The 24,760-nt window shown below is 48.4% G+C and overlaps 11 protein-coding genes and 1 non-coding gene across 12 annotated transcripts; 8 read left to right on the top strand and 4 right to left on the bottom strand.

Annotated features, from left to right (window-relative positions):
• Nucleotides 1–96: 96 nt before the first annotated feature.
• Z518_03297 (Ras-like protein) lies at nt 97–803 on the top strand (the record flags this gene model as incomplete). Its single annotated transcript, XM_013420322.1, has 2 exons — nt 97–238; nt 289–803. 2 exons carry the CDS (start codon nt 97–99, stop codon nt 801–803), a joined length of 657 nt encoding a protein of 218 aa, XP_013275776.1.
• A 710-nt stretch (nt 804–1,513) lies between these two features.
• Z518_03296 (uncharacterized protein) lies at nt 1,514–2,335 on the top strand (the record flags this gene model as incomplete). Its single annotated transcript, XM_013420321.1, has 1 exon — nt 1,514–2,335. The coding sequence occupies one exon, from the start codon at nt 1,514–1,516 to the stop codon at nt 2,333–2,335; it is 822 nt and encodes a 273-aa protein (XP_013275775.1).
• A 701-nt stretch (nt 2,336–3,036) lies between these two features.
• On the bottom strand, nt 3,037–3,403 carry Z518_03295 (uncharacterized protein; the record flags this gene model as incomplete). The annotated part of the gene is made up of 2 exons (XM_013420320.1): nt 3,037–3,272; nt 3,331–3,403. 2 exons carry the CDS (start codon nt 3,401–3,403, stop codon nt 3,037–3,039), a joined length of 309 nt encoding a protein of 102 aa, XP_013275774.1.
• Nucleotides 3,404–4,291: 888 nt separating this feature from the next.
• On the top strand, nt 4,292–4,957 carry Z518_03294 (uncharacterized protein; the record flags this gene model as incomplete). The annotated part of the gene is made up of 2 exons (XM_013420319.1): nt 4,292–4,556; nt 4,605–4,957. The coding sequence occupies 2 exons, from the start codon at nt 4,292–4,294 to the stop codon at nt 4,955–4,957; spliced, it is 618 nt and encodes a 205-aa protein (XP_013275773.1).
• Nucleotides 4,958–5,395: 438 nt separating this feature from the next.
• Z518_03293 (ribosomal protein S12) lies at nt 5,396–6,043 on the top strand (the record flags this gene model as incomplete). Its single annotated transcript, XM_013420318.1, has 2 exons — nt 5,396–5,866; nt 5,978–6,043. The coding sequence occupies 2 exons, from the start codon at nt 5,396–5,398 to the stop codon at nt 6,041–6,043; spliced, it is 537 nt and encodes a 178-aa protein (XP_013275772.1).
• Nucleotides 6,044–7,457: 1,414 nt separating this feature from the next.
• Nucleotides 7,458–8,829, bottom strand: Z518_03292 (uncharacterized protein; the record flags this gene model as incomplete). Its single annotated transcript, XM_013420317.1, has 3 exons — nt 7,458–7,811; nt 7,860–8,729; nt 8,779–8,829. 3 exons carry the CDS (start codon nt 8,827–8,829, stop codon nt 7,458–7,460), a joined length of 1,275 nt encoding a protein of 424 aa, XP_013275771.1.
• A 978-nt stretch (nt 8,830–9,807) lies between these two features.
• Nucleotides 9,808–12,315, top strand: Z518_03291 (uncharacterized protein; the record flags this gene model as incomplete). The annotated part of the gene is made up of 2 exons (XM_013420316.1): nt 9,808–9,950; nt 10,002–12,315. 2 exons carry the CDS (start codon nt 9,808–9,810, stop codon nt 12,313–12,315), a joined length of 2,457 nt encoding a protein of 818 aa, XP_013275770.1.
• Nucleotides 12,316–12,801: 486 nt separating this feature from the next.
• Nucleotides 12,802–13,380, bottom strand: Z518_03290 (uncharacterized protein; the record flags this gene model as incomplete). The annotated part of the gene is made up of 1 exon (XM_013420315.1): nt 12,802–13,380. One exon carries the CDS (start codon nt 13,378–13,380, stop codon nt 12,802–12,804), a length of 579 nt encoding a protein of 192 aa, XP_013275769.1.
• A 184-nt stretch (nt 13,381–13,564) lies between these two features.
• On the bottom strand, nt 13,565–15,404 carry Z518_03289 (uncharacterized protein; the record flags this gene model as incomplete). Its single annotated transcript, XM_013420314.1, has 4 exons — nt 13,565–14,815; nt 14,888–14,915; nt 14,965–15,002; nt 15,057–15,404. 4 exons carry the CDS (start codon nt 15,402–15,404, stop codon nt 13,565–13,567), a joined length of 1,665 nt encoding a protein of 554 aa, XP_013275768.1.
• A 535-nt stretch (nt 15,405–15,939) lies between these two features.
• Z518_03288 (uncharacterized protein) lies at nt 15,940–17,793 on the top strand (the record flags this gene model as incomplete). Its single annotated transcript, XM_013420313.1, has 7 exons — nt 15,940–16,157; nt 16,237–16,389; nt 16,469–16,746; nt 16,865–17,057; nt 17,137–17,261; nt 17,400–17,551; nt 17,614–17,793. 7 exons carry the CDS (start codon nt 15,940–15,942, stop codon nt 17,791–17,793), a joined length of 1,299 nt encoding a protein of 432 aa, XP_013275767.1.
• Nucleotides 17,794–19,964: 2,171 nt separating this feature from the next.
• On the top strand, nt 19,965–20,363 carry Z518_03287 (uncharacterized protein; the record flags this gene model as incomplete). The annotated part of the gene is made up of 1 exon (XM_013420312.1): nt 19,965–20,363. The coding sequence occupies one exon, from the start codon at nt 19,965–19,967 to the stop codon at nt 20,361–20,363; it is 399 nt and encodes a 132-aa protein (XP_013275766.1).
• A 4,029-nt stretch (nt 20,364–24,392) lies between these two features.
• Z518_03286 lies at nt 24,393–24,508 on the top strand. The gene has a single exon (XR_001230609.1). It is a non-coding gene; the product is annotated as a 5S ribosomal RNA (ribosomal RNA).
• The last annotated feature ends 252 nt before the right edge of the window (nt 24,509–24,760 follow it).

Here is a 24,760-nt window from a genome sequence, read left to right as displayed (position 1 = left end):
TCTAATATGGCTTCAAAGGTTGTTTGAACTCCAGCTTGACAATTTCCTTTTTTTTTTTTTTATCGGTTCCTTTTAAATGATTCTTCTTCTTAAATCATGGCAGGACTAACACCCCCCTTACAGTTTCTGCGCGAATACAAGCTAGTAGTAGTAGGCGGTGGCGGCGTGGGAAAGTCATGTTTGACCATCCAACTCATCCAGAGTCACTTTGTGGACGAATATGACCCTACAATTGAAGGTGCGAACACAACTAAAAGAAATAGCGGTGGCGCTGATCTCCAACTCCAGATTCCTATCGCAAGCAATGCATGATTGACGATGAAGTCGCCCTCCTCGATGTCCTAGACACCGCCGGTCAAGAAGAATATTCCGCCATGCGAGAACAATACATGAGGACAGGAGAAGGTTTTTTGTTGGTCTACTCGATTAATTCTCGACAATCCTTTGAAGAGATCATGACCTTTCAACAACAAATCCTACGTGTCAAGGATAAAGATTATTTCCCGATCATCCTCGTTGGCAATAAGTGTGATCTTGAAAACGAAAGAGTGGTATCTCAAGAAGAGGGTGCTCACCTCGCCCGACAATATGGCTGCAAATTCATCGAGACATCCGCCAAATCCCGAATAAATGTTGACAACGCGTTCTACGATCTCGTCAGAGAAATCCGAAGATACAACCGAGAAATGTCAGGTTACAGTGGAGGTGCTCCTCAACTAGGGTCGCATGGCCCCGGTCAGAAACTGGAGATGGGCCATCAAGCAGAAAGCGCTGGATGTTGCAGCAGGTGTGTGGTTATGTAAAGGAGTTGGGAATGGAGACGAGATGTGCTACAAAAATATGAAGACAAAACCTAGCAAATGTCGTTGGCGCTCTTTCACCGCATGGAGTTGAGAGCGTCTCTCTTAGTGGAATGGCACTGACTGGGTTTGGCTTGCATTTTGGGGTCAATGAGAGTCAAGATTTCTTAAGGCTTGCGCCACCAAAATTGGAGGATGTTCCTTTTTTTATTTTATTTGTTGGGAGAAGGCAGCCGGGCCTGTCCACAGAGTCCAAAGACCGGAGTCCAGAATGCTGCCGGGGTGTTTGATTCAATCGGTATTGCAAGTCCTGATCCAGTTACAGAAAAAAAAGGCCGCCGAGCCCGTTTAGGCATTCAGTGCCTTATTCCCACCCAGAATGATATAACTCGTACATGTTAATGGTATTTCCTTTGGGGGGGCGAATAATAAAGTTCCTGAGAAGAAAACGACCAGTATGAGGAAGATGCACCGCTTTCTCCCACCAATGCATCTGTGTAAGACATCTGGACATTACGATTTGAATTTTGATTGACTCTCTGGCAAGGCAGTCAGATTATACTAATGTTGGACGAGGCTGCCCCAATCTGTCACATGATGTTTGTGAAAGGCAAAGGAGGACATGGGGCGTGACCTTCAAAATTGCCATCTCCCGTTTATCCTCCTATCCCTGCCTTCAAATTCGACCATCACCAGGAGGCAACCTGCAAAACATGAATGCAATCGCCGATGGAGACGCAGGTGAAGAAACCTCTCAGCCGCCCTCATCAACCAAGCGTAATGCCTTTGCCGAACTCATGTCTCCAAAGGCCAAACAACAGAAACAGCAGCCCTGCAAATTACAGGGATTAAAGAAATTGAGCAATCCAAAAGACTGGAAGAATGGGCTCCTCACGTACATCCTGGAACCGTCGAAATACTCTCCTGGTATGGTCATTCTACACAACGACAAAACAGTCCTGATTCGGGACGCATTCCCTAAAGCCACGGTCCATCTCCTCCTGCTCCCACGAGACCCTTCCAAACGGGATCTTCATCCTCGGGATGCCTTGAATGATCAGGCCTTCTTGGACATGATGCGAGCGGAGGCTGCGGTGGCAGTCAAACTTGCCGCGTCCGAATTGTCGCGACTGATCAGTCCCTACTCAGAATCGTGCGAAGCTCGAATATCTGCTATGGAAAGTGACGATCCTCCTGATGAGCTCCCTCCGGGACGAGACTTTTCGAAGGAGTGTCGAGTAGGAATTCATGCTCATCCCTCCATGAATCATCTTCACGTCCACATTATTAGTCGGGACATGCATTCGGACCGACTAAAGAATCAGAAGCATTACAACAGCTTCAACACGGATTTCTTCATCCCCCTCGAGGATTTCCCGCTTTCCTCGGATGATGTGAGGCGAAGCGTCAGTTATCAGAATGGCAATTTGAAGAAGGACTGTAGGTGCTGGCGCTGTGGGAAGATGTTTGGAAACAAATTCAAACAACTGAAAGATCACCTCGAGGATGAGTTTGACGCATGGAAGAAGGAGTGAGTTGCAGCATATTCAAACTGATCTTGTCGTTCAGGTCGGCCATCATCCACTTGCACTCGCCCGTCGACTGGGAATTTCACTCTCCATGGGCACGATCTAACGATGCGTCTTCGCACGACTCCGACGCCACCGCCTTCCCCCAATCACTTCCTGGCTCCTACTTCCACTTCCATTTCTCCGCCGCCGCGTCGCCTATCCAGAATCCTCAAACAATGCTTAACAAGTTCGTCGGCTTCCAAAACGTTTCTTTCTATCCTTTGAATCCGAACCCGTCGGACCTGATCCAGCATACTTAAATAGACACCTGACTTTGCCACCTAGCAGCAATCAGCTAGCTAGAAGAGTGTGAAGTCAAGGACTTACCCGATAAAGCGGTGGACCAAAATCAATTCGACAATATCTTTGTTAGTCTGAAGATAGACCAGCTTCCGCCACGTCCATGCAATCTTTGGTCCTCTTCTCATTAGAAGGATTTGATTTGGTACAAGGCTTCTGTCAAATGGGGGTGCAACTTGAGATATATTGAATGCTCTGTTTTCTGCCAACTGGTTGCACTCCTGAGGACCTCTTTATAGACGATGCAAAAGCCTCGTTGTTGCGCAGAGCAACCATCAGGGATGCCGTTGTCTATGGAAATCTCCCAATAATCACCCTTCTGGATCATCTCGGTCCTTCCTGGGGTTTTGATGAGAAAAGGTCGTTCAATATTCTTGAACTCCTGCCACAGGTTGTTGAGTGATCTCTAAGAGTTGAGCAACCTCGCTATGTTTACACGGTCGCTCTCTCATGGGAAGCGGAAAACTGAATATCGGTCGCCTTCCCGAATTTCGATACCTGAGAGATTTTTCGATTTCGATCTCTTGTTGAAGATTTCCTAGCATAACTGGGATTGTGGTGTGGACATGTTGCATTGCTGAGATAAGATCTCGATGGACACCTAAATACGCGTGAGAGTCCAGTACTAAAATTCGGAAGCGTCCAGGAATATCACATACCGATGAGAGTTGCAAGAGTGATGTGGAAGAATATGAATCCGAAGATCTGAGAAGCCAAAGCGATAGCACTCATACTGCAAGACGAAAAGCACCATCGAGAGTCCAAAAAGTTCAACCATCTCGAATTAGCAAATCACCGATCCCAAGTCGATGTGTTCAGCCTTGCACCAAATATTGGCAGATCTTAGTCCCGACTTGGAGGTTCAGAGACAAAATATATTCAATTGGCCCACCCCTGTTCTGTCCTGTCCTGTCATAATGTCATTTTCGAGATGTGCTTGTCTACCGTGCAATGCCATCAAATTCAACCGGGGGTCTCTGTGTTAAAAAATAACAAACAAAAATTCTTGGAATTAGGGGTTGCTGATTGACGAGAAGCTTTGCTTTGAGGCGGGCCATGTTGATTCTGACTGGATTGACAGAAGAATTTGCGTTGACTCGGGCACGAGGATCCATGATCAAACAGATATCTGTCCTCTATAACTACACTTTACAGAGGTCATCCAGCTGATGCGACGGATATGTCTTCACTTGATGCAATCTATTGTTTCTTCTCTGGGCACTTAATCTCGTCAGAAATCTCGATTACGTCTTATCCGCAGATCCCCTACCAGACTAGGTTGCATTTTGTACGCGGGAACCAGCCACTCAGCATGTGCGGTGACAAATGCTCCGAATTTCACGCTTTTGCGCGCGTTTGATGCATCGGTTCAAAATACGTGACCCATGTCGTGGATACACCTGAGAAGTGATGTTACAATCGTAATGCTAAGGTGGGAGATATATGTATACCCAGCGGAGATTTTCCGAACTTTCTCTTCTCCCATTCAATTTTTCTACTTTGTCCAATCCTTGCGCGAGGGCGAAAAATTTTGCATTATCAAGAAGTTCGCAGTTTGGACACTTTTATCACCACTGGATCTCCTCCATCTCAAGCCCGCATAGGTCAAACTCAAACAGCATGCCTGAATCAATACCTTTCACTGTAAGTTTGGCACCGGGAGTCTACCTGGTCACATCCTCGTCGCCACAGCTTTCTGCAATCATCGACGGAATCGTGCACATCCATGCCTCTTGCATCCTGCACGATGGTACGCTCGCGACATTCCTCCCGCCCTTGTCCCACGCAGCGCTGTACAGCTGGTGGGAAGATCGACTGAAAGAAGTCACCGAAGGTGGTCGACAGCTTATCGTGTGTTTGTCGGAGATATCAAATCGGACGGCAGGTATGGAGGTCATAGCACCGTTTTCTGCGGAGGGCAAGTCGTGGCCAGTGATTGAACCTCAACTCGAAGTTTCCGGCGTAGTCAGCCTCAACACTCCCTTTTCACAGACAGGGCCATTTCGGGCGCTCGTCGAGAAACTCTTCGTCTCTCCGCTACACCGTCGCCGGGGTATCGCACGGCGCGTGATGGCGCGTCTGGAGACCGTTGCTCTCCGTCTTGACCGTTGGAATCTCATGCTCGATACCACTGTAGGCACGGAGGCGGAGGAAGTGTATCCTCGCCTAGGATATCAGAAGCTCGGTGTGGTCTCGGAGTATGGGTATTCGCCTGTTGATGGGAGGTTGGTGGATGAAGTGTGGTTCTGGAAGGATTTACGGCGGATGAAGGTTTTGCAGGAATAACGGAACGTGGTGTCTTGTAGGTGAAGAGGCGACTCGGCGATATCGCCACTTGCTCAATACTAGAATACTGATCGATGCTTCATATATCTTAACCAGAACCCAATGCAGGCCCCCAGCAAGGCCATTTGCATGGGGTGGGTATTCTTCGCCCGAAGAACACGAAAACCTCAGCCTCAGCCTTGTTAGCTGTCTACCCTTTTAATCATTGAACAAGCTAAAAATTGTGGAGCTTCCCACATCTCATGCATTAGATCTACTGCAGAAGGACTATAGGTCCGCACCATTCCCGAGTTCCTTTGCGCAAGGCTGCGTCCAACCTTGAAGGAGGATCCCAATTTGGCTTAGCGCACCGGAGCCAGCTTCTCTGCAAAAACTTGGGTTTATTTTCTAGTTACTATCCGTCAAACACCGTCTCCATCATTCCTGTCTCCTCTCACAATGCCACCAACTCCCTCTCCCTCCGCCTTGCGCGCCCTAACGCGTCTCGCCATCTCAAACCCAAACCCAACCACAATACCTTCCCTGCGAACGCTACGTTCTACGCCCTCCATCTCCCGCCCTCGTCTCTTCACCACAACCCCAAAACCCTCCATGACCCTGAACCAAGTCCGCACCAAAGGTCGACACCCCAAGAAAGCCCGCCATGCCGTCTCGCCCGCCCTGGCCGCCGAGCAACGACCGGAGATGAAAGGCGTGTGTCTGAAAGTTGGCATCACGAAGCCCAAGAAGCCCAATTCCGGCCAACGCAAGACTGCCAAGGTGAGACTGAGTTCCGGCAAGATCGTCTCCGCGTACATTCCCGGAGAAGGACATAATGTGCAGCAACACAGCGTGGTGCTGGTGAGAGGAGGCAGGTCTCAGGATTGTCCGGGTGTCAGATATCATCTTGTTCGGGGGGCTTTTGATTTGGTAAGTTCCATGCTCATCATCGTGCACTGGATTTCATCTGTGTCTTGTTTGTTTAAGGAGAAGCTCGTTTCTAGACAAATGAGCAATGGATACTGACGTCTCCTGCGCCAGGGCGGTGTCCCGAATCGAGCGACTAGTCGGTCGAAATACGGCACGAAGAAACCAAAAACCGATTGAAATATGGGTGATCAATGAGTAAGTCTGGACAAATGGGACAAGAATTTGAGGATGGGAAGGCGGTATTCTCTCGCACGCAGCTGGTTGAGTGCTGGGTCTGCACCATAGAGACTCTGGATCCAGCTTGAAAGCAACGGTCGAATCGAGTCCATTTCGATCCAGCACCAGTCCATCTCCAATGGAAGACTTCGTTGTCGACCAAATACACCATATCGAAACATTCATCCCACGATCCAATTGCCCTATTGAGATAGGCCCCTTTCCGGCTTTGATACTGCCTGATAGAGAGATTTTCGTCTCAGACCGGTTCACAGAAAAAAGAAGAGGAGCAGTCACAAGTGTATAGCCATGAGCCAGGAGTAAGGAATAACAATGCCCGCCCCTATGCCAGAAAAGAAAGCGAAAGCGAAGAACCAGGATCGTTTCATTTCGGGAGAGGACGAGATGGACCTTCTCCATACCTGGACTTGGACTTGACTGTACATTATATACAACAAAGATACCTACGTATCGATTGGTACACATGGCACGATAAAATGTGTACACATATACAATGATCGTAGCATTGAAAAAGTGCTCCTTCTCATATTAGTCGAGATCCGAATACACCAGTGGAACCAGTTATCCCATGTGTCATGGGTTCAGCTCCTTTGCACGGGACTGCATTGCGTTTGGATTTGAATTTCATTGCTCTGTACATACTTAAGGTTTACACAGTAGCTAAGATTTGATACCCTGTATTGCTGTTCCGATGCTGACATTGACTTTTGACGCTGTAATCTCTGCCCCAAACTCCGACCGTGTTCACTTTCATATCCTATTGTCATGCTCCCGTTTCTACAATCACACAGAATCGAGAACAGATATCGTGGACTGCTCCTTCATCGCGGCTCGATCCTGATTCTCTCTTCCTAGTTTTTATTTGCGTCGTTCAAATTCCCAGTCCGCCTTCAAAGAAAAGCCATGTCGTAAACAAGCGCACGCCGATCCCATGTTCTAGGTACGAGCGATAGTGAAATTTGTCCAAGTGAAGCGACCTTCTCACATCAAAGGTGGATGAGCAACGGTGACCAATCGGACACTCCGACGAGGGTTTCTCGTGGAAGCTTGTTACGTCGCCCTGGATAGTGTGAAACCCAAGCCAGTGAAGATTCGACCAGTCGTATCAAAGGTAAGCGAGGATTCTGCAGGTGTCAAAATTCAGTATCCCTTTCGATTACCTCTCAGCTTCATCCCGCTCCAATCCTTTTTCGTGCCATTCAGCCAATCTTTCTGCCGCGGCGAGAATCTTACGTCTCGTCCGGGGAATCTTCATTAAAATCATCATCATGACCAACCCAACGCCGAATGATATGCACGAATATTGCCAGATCTCCCATCCCAAAGCGACTCCTTCTGTCTTATTTGCGGATAGTCATACTTGATCCATCCAACCCTCGGGCTTGGCTATTTTGTTCAAATCAAAGAATCGAGATGTGCAGCTGTAACCTTTCCAGTCAAAGTTGTCAGCGGGGTTGCAATGGCAACGGAGTTTAAGGCGAAGGTCGTCTCCTGTCGGACAATGGGTGAATGGGACATGATAATATGCGATATCGTTGAAGAAGTGGATTTCTTCTCTTCGGAGGAGTAGGCCCGCAGCGATCGAGTGGACAGGAGCATCACCCCATCGTTCGTAAAAGAAGCCACCGTCCTTGTCGAGAGATTCAAAAAAGTCGATGTAAGGCTTCGACCGGAGCCAGTCGAGGTTACCGATTTCAAAGTTTGACCACTGCCAACATTAGAAATAATAGGCAGGCGGAGTAAAGCTGTAACTCACGAAATGACACTTGTTGTACGTATCGCCCCCGTCATCACTCAAAAACGACATAGAATTGTCGGGGGAAATATGCTCCGGATGTGCCTTGATAAACTTTTTGGTGCTCTCCCACAAGGTCGGAATCGTTTCGACGTATTCGTACAAGCTGAGGACAAAACTGTACTTCTTCTTGTTCTCCTTCATATAGCGGAAAGGGTCGTAATGAATATCACAGAAAAGCTCGATGCTTGGTTCAACTCGCCAGTAATACTCGAATTGGTTCAACAGAGGATGTCGGAAGAAGAAGCCTGACTCAAACCGACACATGTGTCGATAGCTGATCGAATCACCATAAATGATCTTTCTCCGACGCATGTCTTCTCGAACAGCCTCGGCCTTCTTCTGATCGATCCAAGGAGGAAATGACCAATTTTCGGTGGGGATCTGTCCATAATGAGTCTTGCCCGAGACAAGTGAAGTGGTGATCTTTTTGAATTGCTCATCAAATGGCTTGTCATTCAGGAAAACCCAATCATAGTTATAGTTTCTGTTGAATCGGTCCTCGACTTGTCGGATGGAACGGGCAATTTCCCAGATGTCCGTATTTCTGGCCAAGGTCACAAAGGTAGCATTGACACGTTCACCAGATGCCGAAGGTGAAAGTTCGGAAGGGACCACAGGAAGGTTATTCGGGGTTATGGATTCCAACGGCGTGGTGTCTGGAGGACTGGAGGAAGGCTGGGTCGAGGAGAACGTATCGGATATTTCATTAGGATTGGAATTGGTCTTCTCGGTGTGGACTTGTTCCCAAGGAAATGTCCCACCCGACGTGAGAGGTTGCGCATAGGAGGGTAATGATGAGGTGGAAATAAAGTAGAGAATTGCAATGCCCTGGTTCATGTCAATTCCAGATCTTGTTCATTTTCTGTACGCCACTTACAAATATGGCAAATAGTATATAACGGAGGTATCTCCCCGTGCCTGTAGCCATGTTATCGCTTCGGAGGGCGCAGAAGGCTTGAGGTTGCGGATATCGTTGCAAACGGGATTACTCAGGTAGCGATATTGGCGCGATAGGAATCAGAGGTTAGGTCGGTAGAACGACGTCGGTACGTGATGGGCAGTAGAGACGGTAGAGAAGAATTTGGTTGCAAGGCGAAAAGCGATCGGTTTGTGGCTGTAGAAGTGGAATGAACGAGGCCTTCCAAGTTTGCTGACGAAAGACAATATATTGTTGGCAATGGCGGAAACAAAGAAATTCAATCACAAGATCCCTAAGAAGAATGGAATACAAGAAAGATGGGTGACTAGGACGACATTTGAGTGTATAGACCGAAGTTCCAGGTTGGACTTGAGGAAGAAGACCGGGTCTAAGACGAGGGTTTGCAGACGTAAAAAAGGGTGACGGACGACGCGCAAGCATTTTCGGCAGACGTGAAACGAGAGAGTTTTGGGGGGCCGTGAGGCGGGAATGGATCTGTCTGGCCCGAGGGGGATCCTGTTGGGTGGGAGGCATGCCGTTTAGCTAAGACAGTCTCCGTACTAGTTGTTAGTTAGGCAGGAAGAATTCCAGGGCCGATATTTGACCACACACTCTTCTTCTAGAGTGAGAGCGGGATAAATTCCCCGTATTGTCGATACAGTGTGGTATTAATTAGGTCTCTACACCCACACTTGCTTTCCATTGTACAATGCAATCCGAGTCCTTCATCATTCCCTCGCCTGCATCTCATTTGCGCGATTATTATATATTCAACCATCGGCTACAATCTCATAGCAGACTGTTGTCCTCGCTTGCCACAGAAACCCGTCTCCCGCTATAACATGCGCACCGCCACCGATTTGGTACCCTGTCGAGAAACGAGCCGGCGTGGGGTAAAGTAGAGAGCAAACTTGGGACAACATCAGCAACATCGGACTTTTTGATATCTACGAGCATCACCAGTATTGGCCTCTTTCTACCTTCGTCATGTCCTTTTTTGGCTTCGATTCAACGCTCCCAAGGGACAAGTCCGGAGGCGAAAGCAAGGGTATCTTCGAGCACACCAATCCTTTCAACGAGGTTGCGAAAGCTCGCAAGTTGCAAGCTTTTCAAGGCAATGAGGAAGAAATGTAAGTTGAACAGGGACCGATATACACCAGTGCTAATATTTTCCACTTCAGTCTCGATTTCGAAGACACCTACGACGGCTTAGGCGATCAACTCGAGGAAACTGGAGATGATTTTAATGATGATACCTTTGGTGGAGGTGCTGAGGGTGCCACCGATCAAGGCAACGTGGGAAAAAACTTCGATTTCTTTGGAAATACAGCTCAAGTCTCCGACGCCATCGACGAAGAACACCTGCGCTTCAATTTACAGCACCCTACTTTACACCAAGCTGCCCCTGTCCCACCTCCGAAGCCGAAGAAGACTGGTTACGAGAAATATCAAGATCCTGGTTATATCCCAGATATTCAGGCAAAATCGGGAGCATGGGGTTCAAAATCTCACAGCTCAACTCCATCTGGTGATAATCGCATCAGCACAGCTCGAACCAGCGCACCAGCTCCTTCCGCCTCAGCCCCTGCAGCGTCCTCCGACGTCAAAAAGATGAGCTTGGAAGAGGTCGAAGCTGCTCTGCTGGCTCAGTCCCAGGGGCAACAACCACCGTTCCCTCAACCGCCGCCGCAGTCTTTCCAATTTCCAGCCCAACACATGCAACAACCTCCTCCGCATCAGCCATATCAACCAACGCCACAATCACAACCTGGAGGACCGATTCAACAGCAGCAGCAGCCACCACAACTTCCTCCTCCTTCTGTCAGCCCGATGCGTCACAGTCGAATGCCTTCTCAACCACGTCAACCTCAGCAGCCCCGGCAAATCCTTCAGAATCCTAACCGGGCTCGTCATTCACCACAACCAAGTATAGAACGAGTTCACAGCATGCCACGGAGCGGACCGCCACAGTCCGGAGCTGTACCCATCATCGCTCATCCTCAGCAGCTGATGGAACTGTCGGAAGGTCAACGACGTGCTTACTTGGAAGAAGACGCTAAACGAGCTAAAAGGAATCACAAAATCTTCTTATTGTCCAGGGGAAATGGTCTGATGACACCGCAAGACAAGAATTTCATTACTCGAATTCAACTTCAACAACTGGTGACCGCCACGGGGAATTCGGCCGATCCGAACCCGGAAGCCGCACTTAATGAGGATTTTTATTATCAAGTCTACAGCCAAATCCGGGGAGCTCCGAGACAACATCCAACTCAACCACTAGGGCATTTTGCACAGACCTACCTGCTTCACACTGGTACGCGCATGGGTGGCAGAAGACAACATCTCAATGGAGATAACCACATGCAAAGAATGCAACAACAAGTGCAACGTGCAGTCGAGGCTGCCAAACTCAAGCCCAAGAATAAACAACTAATCATCGAAGGCAGCTTGGGGAAAATATCGTTCAGCAACGCCAAGACACCGAAACCATTGCTGAACATCAAGAGACAAGAAAATCCTGAAATCCGTCCAACGAATGGAAAAAGGGCGACGGCGAGTGGCGAGGGGTCAAGTGGTCGAAAGACCATCTTGAAGAACATTGAGGCTGTTTATACGACCTTGATGCGTCTTGAGGACAACGAACGACAAATGCCTCCACCTCCCACCGAAGGTGATGCCGACTCGATTCAAGCTCACCTGGAGTGGCACCAAAAGATGCAAGGGCTCAACAAGACTCTCTGGCAAGATCTCAAGGTTCTCGATCCGATAGTGCCTGGATCATCGGTGGTACATCCTTTCATTGCATTCCTTTCATTCGCCAAAGGTAAAAAGGCCATTCCTCGCGTTTTTCGCCAGATCGACCAGGAGCAACGAGTGACCATTTTGACGATGATTGTGATCCACCTGGATCAACTGGATGTGGTGAAAGATGCACGTCCGGCACCGGGAGATACACAACCACCTCCACACGTACGTGAAGAGATTGAATTATTTTCTCAAGCTGTCATGCCTTGTTTGCTAGGCTATATCAGTGAAGCACCTATCAACATTGTCATTGGACTGCTGGGACTTTTGATCGACCATACTAATCTGGCAACTGTTGCGCAAACCAAGATTGGCCTGGGCATGATGACAATCCTCCTGAGCCGGGCAGAATTGGTCAAAGAAACCGGCTCGGTTGCCGATCAAGATTGGCAACAGTGGACGACATTATACAGCCGACTTTTTGATATGTTGGAGCCGCTCTTTAGTTCCCTATTTCCTGGGCCCGTCAATTCTGGCGACGACATGTATGTTTGGCAGTTTTTGGCCGCGGTGGGCATTGGTGCTAGCCCCGAACAGCAGCAGAGATTGGTCATCGGTGTCAAGGATAGGGTCATGGAGACTGTCCTGCAGAGCAAGACATTACCTGCTGAAATGTCGAGTGTGAGACTTGGTAATGTCAATCTGTTCATGAGAGCCATTGGTCTTGATGTGGAAATGCTGGGGTAACGGATGAAATAATCCGGAGGGTCTGAGGATCACAAAAGACGCCAGAGCTGGTGTTGGAAAGCCGCGTGAAGGTAACGTCTTCACAACAAAGATCCAGATGACCAGACCAGAGTCATGAGTGAGTCTTCGTCCAAATATGAGAGCAGCAAGGCACATGTAGCGGATATACCGTCATGTCTCTCAGGATCTGTCAAGCAACACCCAGGCCATATACTTTCGCTATGAACCGTGGCATTGAGGATGGAACGGTATGAGGTGTGACAAGGAAAGGAAAAGAAAGAGAGAAAATGCAGCTAACCCATTTGAAGAGTAAATCCAAGCGACGAACACCTCTGCACAGCTCATGAAATTTAAGAACTTGAATCCCCTGACTCGTTCCTTTTTCGGTTTGTTTACCTTTACTTGTATCGGGACAAATTGATCAAATGATTGGCAGGAAGGATTAGAATCGAGGATCATTCTATCTTACTACCATGCAGGCTGTGTTTATTCTGGCAATTCGGTCATAAACAGTGGCGGCAGCATCATATTATTATTCGGGTCTTCTCCAAGCAGAGCATCCCATCGTGTCCAGTCGATTGCTTGTGCTTGTACTTGTGCTTGATCAACAGAAGCAGAAGGAGAAAGAGAATGTGAACCACCAGTACTACTTGGAGCAAGCATGAGATCAACTGCAAGTGCACCTGTATCTATCTCCATGTTCTCAGGGCCGGAGAAGAAGCCTCCATTGACAGTACCGCCAGAAAATGACGACAAAAATGTGCCCGTGCCTGTACCGGTGTCGATGACCACTTTTGGTTGGTCGAACGAGGAAAGATTTTGCAGAAACAGTAGTGCATTGTCATATGGATCCCGATCCACTAGGTGGTTTATATGGTCAGACGTAAGATGGCTTGTGAGCTGGTCCTTTGAAACACGGGCAGGAGAAGAAATCTCGCTCGTCTTCGATACATGTGATTCTGTCGTTTTTCGAATTTTCGTTTTGCGTTCTTGTCGGCGAATACTCGCTGCTTCACGTTGTCCACGAAGCGTTGTGATGTATCGTGGCGTAGTTTGTACCAGCATGGGCGTGTCTCCGTTGCTTTGTGCCACCAGTGCAGCCTCACGAGCATTGTAAGCCTTCAAACACAGATTTCCAACTGCAACGTGGATATATTCTTTCGTGTTAGCTGCCAGGTCTGGGGAAAACCTCGTATATTTCTTCAATCAGAGCCCAGGCTTTGGCGGCTTCGGGCATCAGCGGAGTGGTTCAAAGGGTATCCAGGACGTGAATGAAAGCTTGCCATTGGAAGTAGAAGGCTACTTGCCAGGAGAAGAGTTTCAGTTGCGGACTGGTTCGGGGCATGTTATACTGTTCAAGGAGCTTGACGGACAAGTCCCAGACATATTGACGTTCAGAGCTGGAGATTTTCTGGACGTGTTTCCACCTTCGTGGATGATGGACCATGAAACGCATGGAACTGATGGAAAATCGAGCGAAGAGCATGGCCATGAGCTGGATCGGTTGCGAAGGGTCACAGTAACGAACGTATTTGGATTCGAGGACTTGTTCCAGTTCGTCAATGGCGGTGTCTTTCTCTTTCATTTCATCCCTTGACTCGTAGTTGTCCCAGAGATCATCACTTTTCCCCTGCTGTCGCTTCCTGGCCGCATAGTTGATCCAGAAGCTTTTGAATTCCGATCTCATGGCACAGAAGAACATGTCTGTCACTTTGTTCGACTCCCGAGGTGGTGAGGGCATGCCGGGGAATAACTCATCGTCGTTAATATTTGCAGGCCGCTTGGGTGTGCGTCCCTGCATGTCGACATCATCGAATATACTCGAACCGCTGACATACGCGGTCCTCTGGTCGAGCATCTTCATTTCCCACCATGTACGACGTCGAATCTCCGTCTCAAAAGGGGGGAGTCCTAGAAAGGTGCCATCACGGTGCAGACCCATGCCTTCTCCTATGCGAATTGCAACTCCTGTCAAGGTCCATAATGTACGCGAATCGTAGATATGGCGGACGGATAAAAGGTAGATGAGAAAAGCCTGGAGCACGACAAGGTCTGTGGTCCCCATGAACTTTGCTCGCAATAGAGATACTTTAGTGCTTTGGATGTACCGTGATAGGAGAGTCTTGCGTGACTGGCCAAATCTTCGTTCACAGTCATGTTCATCCAGCGACATAACCGAAGCGCTGTAGATTGCGAAGAGAATTGCCTCAAGGTTTCTCGGAATCCGTTTGAGGTTCGAAATAGCCACCTGGAGAGCTCTTTGTAAAGTAGGGACATGTACGACCCTAAAGAGCGGATTGATCCTTTCTAAAAAGATCCGCCACAGCTCAAGTATGTGATCTGTGGGTGGGTGTGGACATTTGCGGCCGCTGTTCTGCACTGGACTCAGGCTTAGCACAACACCTGCACTGTCATCCATATCTTCTTTCTCAACTGCTTCTGCTTCTGCTTCGCTATCATTGTCTGACGAGTTTCCCAAAGCATCTCCTGGTTCTCGGAACTGGTAGACTGATCAGCTATCGAGTGGTCAAATTTGGTGAACACAAAGTAAAAATGACAAGAACAGCCCTACCTCTTCTATTACCCTTGTCCATAGATCACTGTTCAATCGTCAGCATTGTTCTGGCAAAGACTGCCCAAAAAACATACTTGTCAAGGAATTTGGAACGGCCTTCTCCATACACTAACTGCGGTTTGGAAATGCCTTCTTCCGGCTCAAAACGTGTTAGCTCAGGCGTCACCAATTGCAGCATATCATTTGCCACGAAGCCAGCATCGGGATCCCTTTTTTCACCTGATCCACTGGTCTTGGAGACTTGTGTTGGCAATTCTTGTGACTCAATGCCTTTCTCCTGGAGTATTGATTCGTATAGCTTTAAACGCGCAATCAAGATTTCTTCCTTGGTGGGCTTCTTTCTGCGCCGAGGCGGTGGTAATTCACGAAAAATACATTCCACGTTGTGTCTCATGCAAGCGTCGCAAGGCTGTCGCCTATCGCATTTGACCTTGCGCTCAGCGCATCGAACGCAAGAATGCGCACTGATTGGTTTGTGTATGACCGACGCATTTGAAAGCTTGGGCGAAACCATTCTCAACGCTTTAGGACAGGGGCCCTGCCACAGTATACGGACGAGGCTCATTCAAACAACAGGTCGGATTGTCCAACCGTGCATGTGTCGTCATGTCTCAGAGATCATCTCGATAGGAGAAAAGCTTCTGAATAGCTTCGAGGAGTTGGCACGGTTCTAGCCCACAGTGATTGGTGGGAATGATCTCACTTCTTCGGGCCCGAAAACATCAATGATCCATTATTGCCGCCCATGGTCTCAACCGTCAAAACTGCGACGGGTTTTCGTAGACTAATGCACCCTGGGAAGAATAGAGTCACACCAGGTGCGATTCGCCCGCACCGGGAGGGAAGAATCAAGCATGAAATCCGGTCTAGTGATCTTGAACATATCAATACGCGTGTCTCACAAATCAGAGCCGCCCTCCTTTCTCCCGTCTTGGCCTGAAGATCTCTTGGATTTCGCTGTTGGAGGAAGCGCGTATAGCAAAACACCATTAGTGATATTTGGGGCGAACTTGGCCCGATCGTCGACTTCTCCCCAAATACAGACAGCCATGGCCAAATACTCCAATGTCCCATCAAATGCTTCGCTCGAAGTCTCCGAATTCACCGTTCAAATCCCCGAATCTGACTTACAAGATCTCAAAACCCAGCTCCGTGTTTCAAAACTCGGTCCCAAGACATATGAAAATCTGCGTGCAGATGCAAAATTCGGAGTTATTTATCAGTGGATGTCAGATGCCAAAGCATACTGGGAAAGCCGTTTTGAATGGTATGTGTCCCCTTTGCCGTGGCATGACCGGGATCTTAGTCCCAGAGTCGAAGCTCACAAAAATTGGTTGTGTTACCAGGCGATCTGTCGAGGCGCGAATTAACAGCTTTCCCAATTTTACAACGCAGCTTGTGGATGATGATGGTAGTGTCTACAAGGTGCACTTCGCCTGCTTGTTTTCGGAAAGGCAGGATGCGATTCCATTAATGTGTGTGCACGGGTGGCCAGGTCAGTCAGCCAGTTTCGCAGGAAACGACGGCCTATCAACCAATTTATCTGACCCACTATGACTGTTAACGCCTTGCAGGGAGCTTCCTTGAATTTCTGGACATTTTGTCGATACTGAAAAAGAGATATTCTCCCAGAGAACTGCCCTACCACGTGGTTATCCCATCGCTTCCAGGATATGCATTTTCTGATACGCCACCGTTGGAAAGGGATTGGAAGCTTGAAGATTCTGCGCGTCTGCTGCATAAACTCATGGCAGGGCTGGGATTCGGATCTGGTTACGCTGTCCAAGGTGGCGACATTGGCAGTTACACGACGCGGATCATGGCTAGTCTTTATGACTCTTGTAAAGGTATGGAAGGTAACCTGTAACCCCAAAAAAGCCCTTCTGCTTACCGAGTCGAACAGCACTCCATCGTAAGCATTGCATTGAATACGGCTCACGAATACGATCATGACTGATTATACTGGGCCGACAGTCAACTTCTGCGTCATTCCCTGTCCTGACGTGGCTACACATGGCCATCTCGATCTAGACGTCTTCGAAAAGGAGGGCTTGGAAAGAGGTGATAATTTCGCGAAATTTGGTACTGGATACGCGATCGAACACTCAACGCGACCGGCCACGATAGGCTTTGCTTTATCTGCAAGTCCACTGGCCCTTCTAGCCTGGTCAGTCTACTGGTTTACCTCGCATTGCGATCTTCCGGGTATCAAACCGAACTGATTTGGACCTTTTTTTCTTCATTAGGGTTGGAGAGAAATTTCTGAAATGGACCGACAAACCGCCTTCCCTGGATCAGATCTTGGAATCTGTCACTTTATACTGGCTGACAGAGACTTTTCCCCGCGCCGTCTATCCATATCGCCAGGTACGTAAGTGTCTGTTCGATCGAGTCTCTCCAAACAGAGGTAGATATTCTCTGTCTCGGAAACTTACTCAAGCAATACAGGAACTCGTTGAGACGACCCCCGCAGAGAGACGTGAAGAGGACTATCGAAAGATATTTTCAGAAGGGCCCAAACGATATATGGTTCACAGTGATCCCAAATATTACTGCCACAAGCCGTTTGGGTACTCCTGGTTTCCCAAAGAAATTGCTCCCGTCCCCAAATCCTGGGCAGCAACGACGGGAAATCTGGTGTGGTTCACAAGGCATAGCGAGGTGCGTGCAGAATACCCATGCTTCTCAAAAGAGTGAAAATTGACGCAGGAGCGACAATGTAGGGAGGACATTTTGCTGCAATGGAACAGCCAGAGGTTCTACTGACTGATATTGAGGATTTTCTGTCTCAGGTTTGGTCGCAAAGCCAAGCTGTAATGAGGCACTCAGAGAATGTGTTTTCCAATTTCGAACAAGCAGAGTCCGCCGGGAAAATGGCCAAAAGACATGATACGGGAAAATAATCGTCTCACCATCATTAATGATATCTGCTCCTGTGATGCCACTGGCAGCGCAACCGCACAGCATAACAATGGGGCCGACAAGTTCAGGGGGTTGACCGAATTGTCCCATTGAAGCCTGAGAAAGCCATGTCTCCCCCATTCCCCCAATGCCAGGACCATAATTGAGAAAAATATCCATATAGCCAGGGCTAATACTGTCGACTCGAATCCCACGGACCGCCAACTCGGCTGCCAGAGATCGCGTCAACTGTAAAACTGCAGCTTTCGAAGCGGCGTATGCTGCATGAGGTTGAGGATACACGACTATATGATCACTGCCAGACGCAACGATGAGAATGCCACCGCCGTTCTTCTGCTCTACCATACGCCTGTGGAGGGAGTCCAACGGGTGATACAAACTCGGAGAGAACGAACTTTCAAATTATCCATCGCCGCAGCTTGTGCGCATGGGAACGAACCTGTTGCGCCGACATCGACTGTTCGGTGGAAAAGATCAGGTGGGATGGTTAGGGAGGGCTCCTTGCACACCATTCCCGTGGAGCAGAGAAGGAATTTATACTCCCCAATTCGTCGCTAACTTCGGACATCTTGTACGTTGTCTGCATTTGTAACGTCGATGTCTTTGGTGATGATTTTCGCCTTTGAAAAGTCTGCTGCTAAGCTAATTGATCTGTGTCACGCTTCGCGATGGATATATTTAGATCCAATCGAGCCAACCCAGAGATACACATGAATCAACAGCGCCTGTGTTGCCAGTAGACGAAGCCCACCACACCATCCTGTCACGGAAGACCTGGGTAAGATATGATCACATCTCTGGCGATAAAGAAGGGTAGCCACAACGGCTGAGGAATTTTCGCTTGGATGTACTTACAACATTTCCTTGGACTGAAAACATATTGGACAGGTGATCGGCTGATAGAGTTGGACCTTGCCTGGGAAGTGGAAGAAGAATTTCAGGAATAATGCTTCGTTTTCATAACATGTCCTGTCCGTCATCATCTCCTTGTAAGTAGAAAAGATCTGGCAGATCCGATCTTCGAATGTCGAGATGATAGATCAAAGACCTGAAAGGATTCGGGTGGATTGGAGAGAAGACATGCGAGATCTGTCCTACCTGTGTAATATGTAAAGCTGGCTCTACTATCATGTCCTCCTCTTTAGTTTACAGTCGGTAGCTTGATCTCACGACTCATGATCTCCCCCCAAGAAGTCTACTAGGAGAACTACCTTTCTGAAAATTGTAGCATCTCGGTAATACTGGGGTTACTTCTGAGCACTCAAATTCGATTGCCATCTAATAGATTTGGTAACTTCATTGCTCAGGAATCAAGCGAAAACCTTCTCCACCGCTTCTGCCATCTCCTCTACGTGCCATACGTAGCCTCCAGTTCGATAAAGCCTGCGGCTTCCAATTTTTCATGATTGTGTCAAACAAGGTGCGACCCGAGATGTATTGCTTTTCTGTCTACTTGTTGCGTTCCTGACGTCCTCTTTATAGACGTTGCGGAGGTCTCGTTGTGCAGAACAACCATCAGGAATGCTGTTATCTATGGAAACCTTCTACCAGTGTTTCAGTGGTGGAGCCTGTGTTGATAACTCCCCTTGTTCGACAGATTGCTACCCACAGCCACATTCCTCACATTCCTCGCAATCCAAACAGCCGGATGAAACCTTAATTTCTTCGGTGATCCATGATCGACCATGAGGATTTGATCCTTATCCATATCGAAATCCTGATCTCCTATCTGGCACCAACATGAAAGGCCATGTGAACCAGTGCGGCATCCCCCTAGTTTCAACTTTTCAAATTGAGTAAAGCCTCGCCTGCTGCCTGGACTCTGCCCGGCCTAAATGTTCTTAGCACGGGGTTACGAACCTTAACCCCATCCCCTTAACCCTTACTTTATTGCAGACGATGCGGAGTCCGGAGTCCTTCACCCCGAGCCTAGAAACCCAAGAACTCACGATGTTATATATGTTGGCATTGCCAGCAGCCCCTAGACCTCCCTTTCCCTTGTTGATCAACAGCTTGAATCTTATTTCCAGCCCAAAATCCCGATTGTGAAATGAATCAACAGTAATACAGTATTGCCACTGCCTCCTCTTTCACTCTTCATCACCGATTCATCACCAATACTGTCACGTGTTGGGAAACGATAGCAAAAGTAATGCCTCAGCCTCTCTCACAATCGCCATATGTAAAAGGCGCCGCCAACCTGATAGCCCTCATCTGGGTCGCCATTGGCGCCAACGCCATGGTCCGACCTCGAAGCGGTCTTGAAATCTTCCAATTTCCGCTCCCAGCATCCCCCGAAGCCAGAAATCTCGTCGACAACCTCATGATCATCTACGGTGTGCGAGACGTCTTCATGGGCGTCGCCATGTATGCGGCCGTCATCTTTGGAACGAACAAGGCCTTAGGTTGGATTACGATCGCGGCTAGTGCTGTTGCGTATGTCGATGGGTTTGTGTCTATTGCTCAGATAGGTGGTGGTCAATGGAATCATTGGGGATATGCACCTGTGTTGACTGTTGTGGGGAGTTTACTGGCTGGTATCGCAGATTGAACTGGAAAGTGAATGTGTCAAACTTGTGCAACTTGAACTGAAGGAGTGCTCTGGCGCTGTAAATGAGTGGAGGAGAGAGCCTATCGTATTCGTCAACGGGGCCGCCTGTCGCCACTCAGTCCGAATCTACTAGGACAACCATGTATAATTCCTCCACCCAGTTCAGGAGGCCAGGCTGGGTATGTCTGCACCGAGACGATTGACCGTTTGGCGAATCCGGCGACTGTACTGGCAAGACGACCGATTAAGCGATTAGTTTTCCAAACAGAATTACGAAACTCGAATTTGCCCTCGACACTTATGAACGTGTGTCAGAAACGGAGAGGTGCTGAAAGAAAACGTCTGAGTCTATCAGAAAAAAAAAGACGGGGGGACTGATGTCAGGAGGTGCCAGAATGACGCACGGAACCAAGTCGCACAAGCCGGCCAAGAGGATGACCAGTCTTGGAGAAGTATCTGCCTGGATTTGATCCTGAATTCCGCAAACTTCTAGGACGAGCTGGCGCATCTGCCACACGAGCAGACGAGAGGCCGGTAGAGCAATACCGTAAGAATCCCTTAAGCCTGAGCTTTACATACCATACCTGGCCCGATAAGGTATTTTGCCATAGACAAAGTCCATTGCAGGAACTGATACTTGGATTCTAGGACCCGAGCTGTCAAATGTACAAGGCTTCCAGGTCACAGTTCGGGTATATACGCCCGAAGAAGCTGGTCCATTTCCAGGTCATGTCAATGCTCATGAGAGTACGTTCAAGATACCATATTGACTTGTTCTCCTGCGCTGACCGGGGGTTTGATAGGTGGCTGGCCAATGCGTGGTCTAGGTTCGGAGGCAGCCTGGTGTCGTGAGATGTGCTCAAGGATTCATATAGTTGTCGTCGATGTCGATTACTTCCTCTTACCCGAGGTGCACCTTCCGGCGGCATGGCCAAGTTTCTCAAGACTTCAACGCCAAGCAGGATAGTCTTTCCATTGATGAACTCTCGGCTGCTGATCAAATAAGTGCGAGATCAACCTTCAACTCCTATCGGTTGGTGCGTTCGACTTTCGACAAGTGCCGGCCATTGGAAAGATATTGATAGCTCAATGTCATACGAGAGCATAGCCACATACAAGGACGTTCCCTAGGGATCTCTAGGACGGTTCTAGTAGTTTGTGGATCATCGGATTGGACCCGATCCAAGTAAGCCGCCCCTATCATATAGTGCTGGTGCTCGAGCTGACATCGACGATAGAAGGACGCGAGAAAGCGTTCAATAACTGGCGGTGCTCACCTGTGCTTGTCTATGCCTTTGAGGATCTTGCCCCGAGAATGTTCGTATCTTCCAGTATTTGTCTTCTCTTCTTCCCTGGAGTATTTCGTTGTACTTTTTCGTATCTTCAGATCCTTTAAGATCAGCCCTCCGTGCGTGTCGCATCGAAGAGTCAACACCTTATCGACATTGTACGCTGCCTGCTCGTGAATGTACATTTGACATACCGTCAGCGCGGAGGAAGCCTCGAACGCCAAAATCAACTTCTAACCGTAGTATCCAGTCCACCAAGACCCTCAGCCCTGGAAACCTGAACATGTTTGATGACGGGAACCATGATCGCTTGGATGAAATTTTCAACTAGCTTGATCAATATGGCCCAAACACAAGGTTTTTACTCGATGGCGACTAACTGCTAGCAGATCCAATGATGGGAGAGTATGGGACACGAAGTCTCTCCTTCGAGAGGACCATACCGATGCCCCTACCGAACATTTGATAGACGGAAATGGTTTCAACAGAATTTTGCCAAACGCCGCGAACGGTTTCACGCCACGTCCTCTTGGTTATTTTCCCGTCAACCATTTTGTCGGTCCAACTGGTGAGAAGGATCCAAATCTGCTCCGACGTTATTCCTTCGACGGCGGCAATGAGTCATGGTTCTAAAGGTAGGCGACTCGTATGATGTCAAATGACCGAAACCTAATACAATGGATGCTCGCACTGCCAGATCTGCTGAAAAAAGCTGAAATTGGTTCGGCGACCAGTCCTTCCGTTTCTGATGGACGAGGTCCTCTGGAAGCCCTAGTGACTCCGGATGCTGGTGATTGTCTAATCAAATTGTGGGTTTCAACGTCGTCACGGGGGACCTAGAGCGCTCATTTTATACACAGATTTATGAAGTTCAATCTTCTTGGAAGATAATCTGCCTCAGCCCTCCAGATCCCTCACCAATCAATCCACTCTCCGCAATGTACTTGATCATGGATCGGTTCTTCAGTCACGATAATTTCTAGTGCCTTCAAGTTGTTTACGATCGGCCTTCCGCACAAAAGCATTTTGAGACTTTCTGGAGATCTTTCAGCGAGAACACTCACAAAACTTCCGTTGGCCTGGTACAGGCAGCCATATGCCTCCTCAGGGAAGCTCTCTTCATCCTGATATACCCTATAAGTGGTCTTTGGTTGGAGTCCTTGTGTCCACGCCAGAGACAATGAGTCTCCATCTCAAACCCGAGAGGTGAAGCATACCCCAGCATCAGATAACTTTTCTTCGTCGCCGCCTATCTTGGGTCACCTTTGCCTTAGACACCTGATTCATCCTGAGCATGGGCCGGTCGCCGCGCATTTCGAAGGATAATTTGATGCTGGACCATCTGGAACGTAGCCAGCTTGGAGAGCATGGGGCATCGAACCTACTAACATCACGTACGCATTACGACTGATCAATCGTGTTAATGTTGTATTTCAAAGGCTTTTGTACGTGACCTTCAATCCTTCAAAGAATTCAACTGACACTGAGCCAAGCACACCCAAAGCTTTAGAATTCTTGACCATAGACTTCCGGCTGGTTCTTTGAAACTGCTCGACTGTTGCTCATTAACCTCCCCACGTGGAACAATCAATCGCCAGCTTCAGCGCGATTCCCACGTCGAAAAACACACACACACGCACAATCATCGGACTCTCCGAATCATAGAAGTCGACTTGAATTAACATACTTCGCTGTCAGGCTCTCTATCATCAGGGCGTTGTTGCGAACTTTTGAAAACCCTCACGCGGAAATCAGTCATTGAAAAGTCGGACATGGGTGAATCCCACAAAGCTTGCCAACATTGACGTGATGCCGCAGAGACTTGCACGGCTGCCATGACGGACTTCATACACTTACTGACTCTTAGAGAGACTCTCCACAATTCTGGCTATCATGGAGATTTGAGGACATTTGCAATGGTCCCTTAGAGAACTCTACTGCTTGTCGTGACCTTGAAGGAGGTAAATATAAGTTTCTTCTCAACAAGTGGCGGCAGATTCTGCGTACGCAGTCGACCATTTGAAACGATGCAACTGGCTTGTCTCCGTTTAGATGCCCCATTTCTGGTGTGGCTTTGACAATGTCTTCAGACCGAACCCGTAACTCGGCCGCTCATTTGATGACCTAGTGGACATTCCGTGGGCGATAGAACCGGATTGATAGTGCAGAATGAAATTTTACTGTCTATTCGGACGCCTCAATAACTAGAATTCTGGCTTGATCAAAGCAACGGCATCTAGGGCCATACTCACATCGGCTTGGAAACGAGTCCCATGCCAATATCGCTAATCTAAATGCGCGAGCTCTTAGTTCTAGCATGGCGATTGCATATGGTAACTATGTCAGAGTTGGCGCGAATAACACCAAGTTCCAAGGCATCGATTCCAGCCATGATCTCCGCCGGGTGGCTGGGGTGAACGATATCTGGGGTCTGAAAGGAGATCGGTGTTAAGGTTTCCGGGGCTTGGACATGTATTCTTTACCTGGAACGTTGTATGGGGTGTTCATTGATCAGCCGGATCCCTTCTGTAGGTGCCATCGATCCATTCACGCTTTGATAGGAAAGCGTCTTCGCTGGGGACATACATTTCAGCTGAGCAAGTTCTCCTGGCCTCCACCTGGATATCATGTTGGCCGCGTAAATAGACGGCACGCCCATATTTGAAGGTGTAACAGTCTGGGGGAACTCTTCTTCGGGTTTTCTACTTTATAATTCATTTTTACGCACTTACTTCCACAATCGACCATAGGGTACAGAGAGCAGCACTTCCCGTTCGCTCAGTGGTACTTAAGCTGTACGCCGGCCAGTTAGTACTGAAGTGGGTGACCATTTGGGAATCCTGGCTGTTGATTGTTTTTGCAATTTTGCCATTTTGGCGGAACATAGTCCGATCTTGTGTAAAACCAAAGAATACGCGATCAAACAGGGAAACAGGCAGAAGTAGCGTGACCATTTCCTCGGTGCGGCTTTGGACTAGACAGGGACTTGTATGGGCGCAGAGTGTAATTACCTTATTTTCTCCCGCTGCAACTAGGTCCTCCTCTCCATACAAGCCTGAATCTCTTACACAAAAACTGCCAAACAAAGTACAATAGGTTCAAAACCTT

The sequence above is a fragment of the Rhinocladiella mackenziei genome, assembly GCF_000835555.1.
Source record: "Rhinocladiella mackenziei CBS 650.93 unplaced genomic scaffold supercont1.2, whole genome shotgun sequence".
NCBI classification, from domain to species: domain Eukaryota; kingdom Fungi; phylum Ascomycota; class Eurotiomycetes; order Chaetothyriales; family Herpotrichiellaceae; genus Rhinocladiella; species Rhinocladiella mackenziei.
This window is presented reverse-complemented; position numbering and strand designations above follow the sequence as displayed.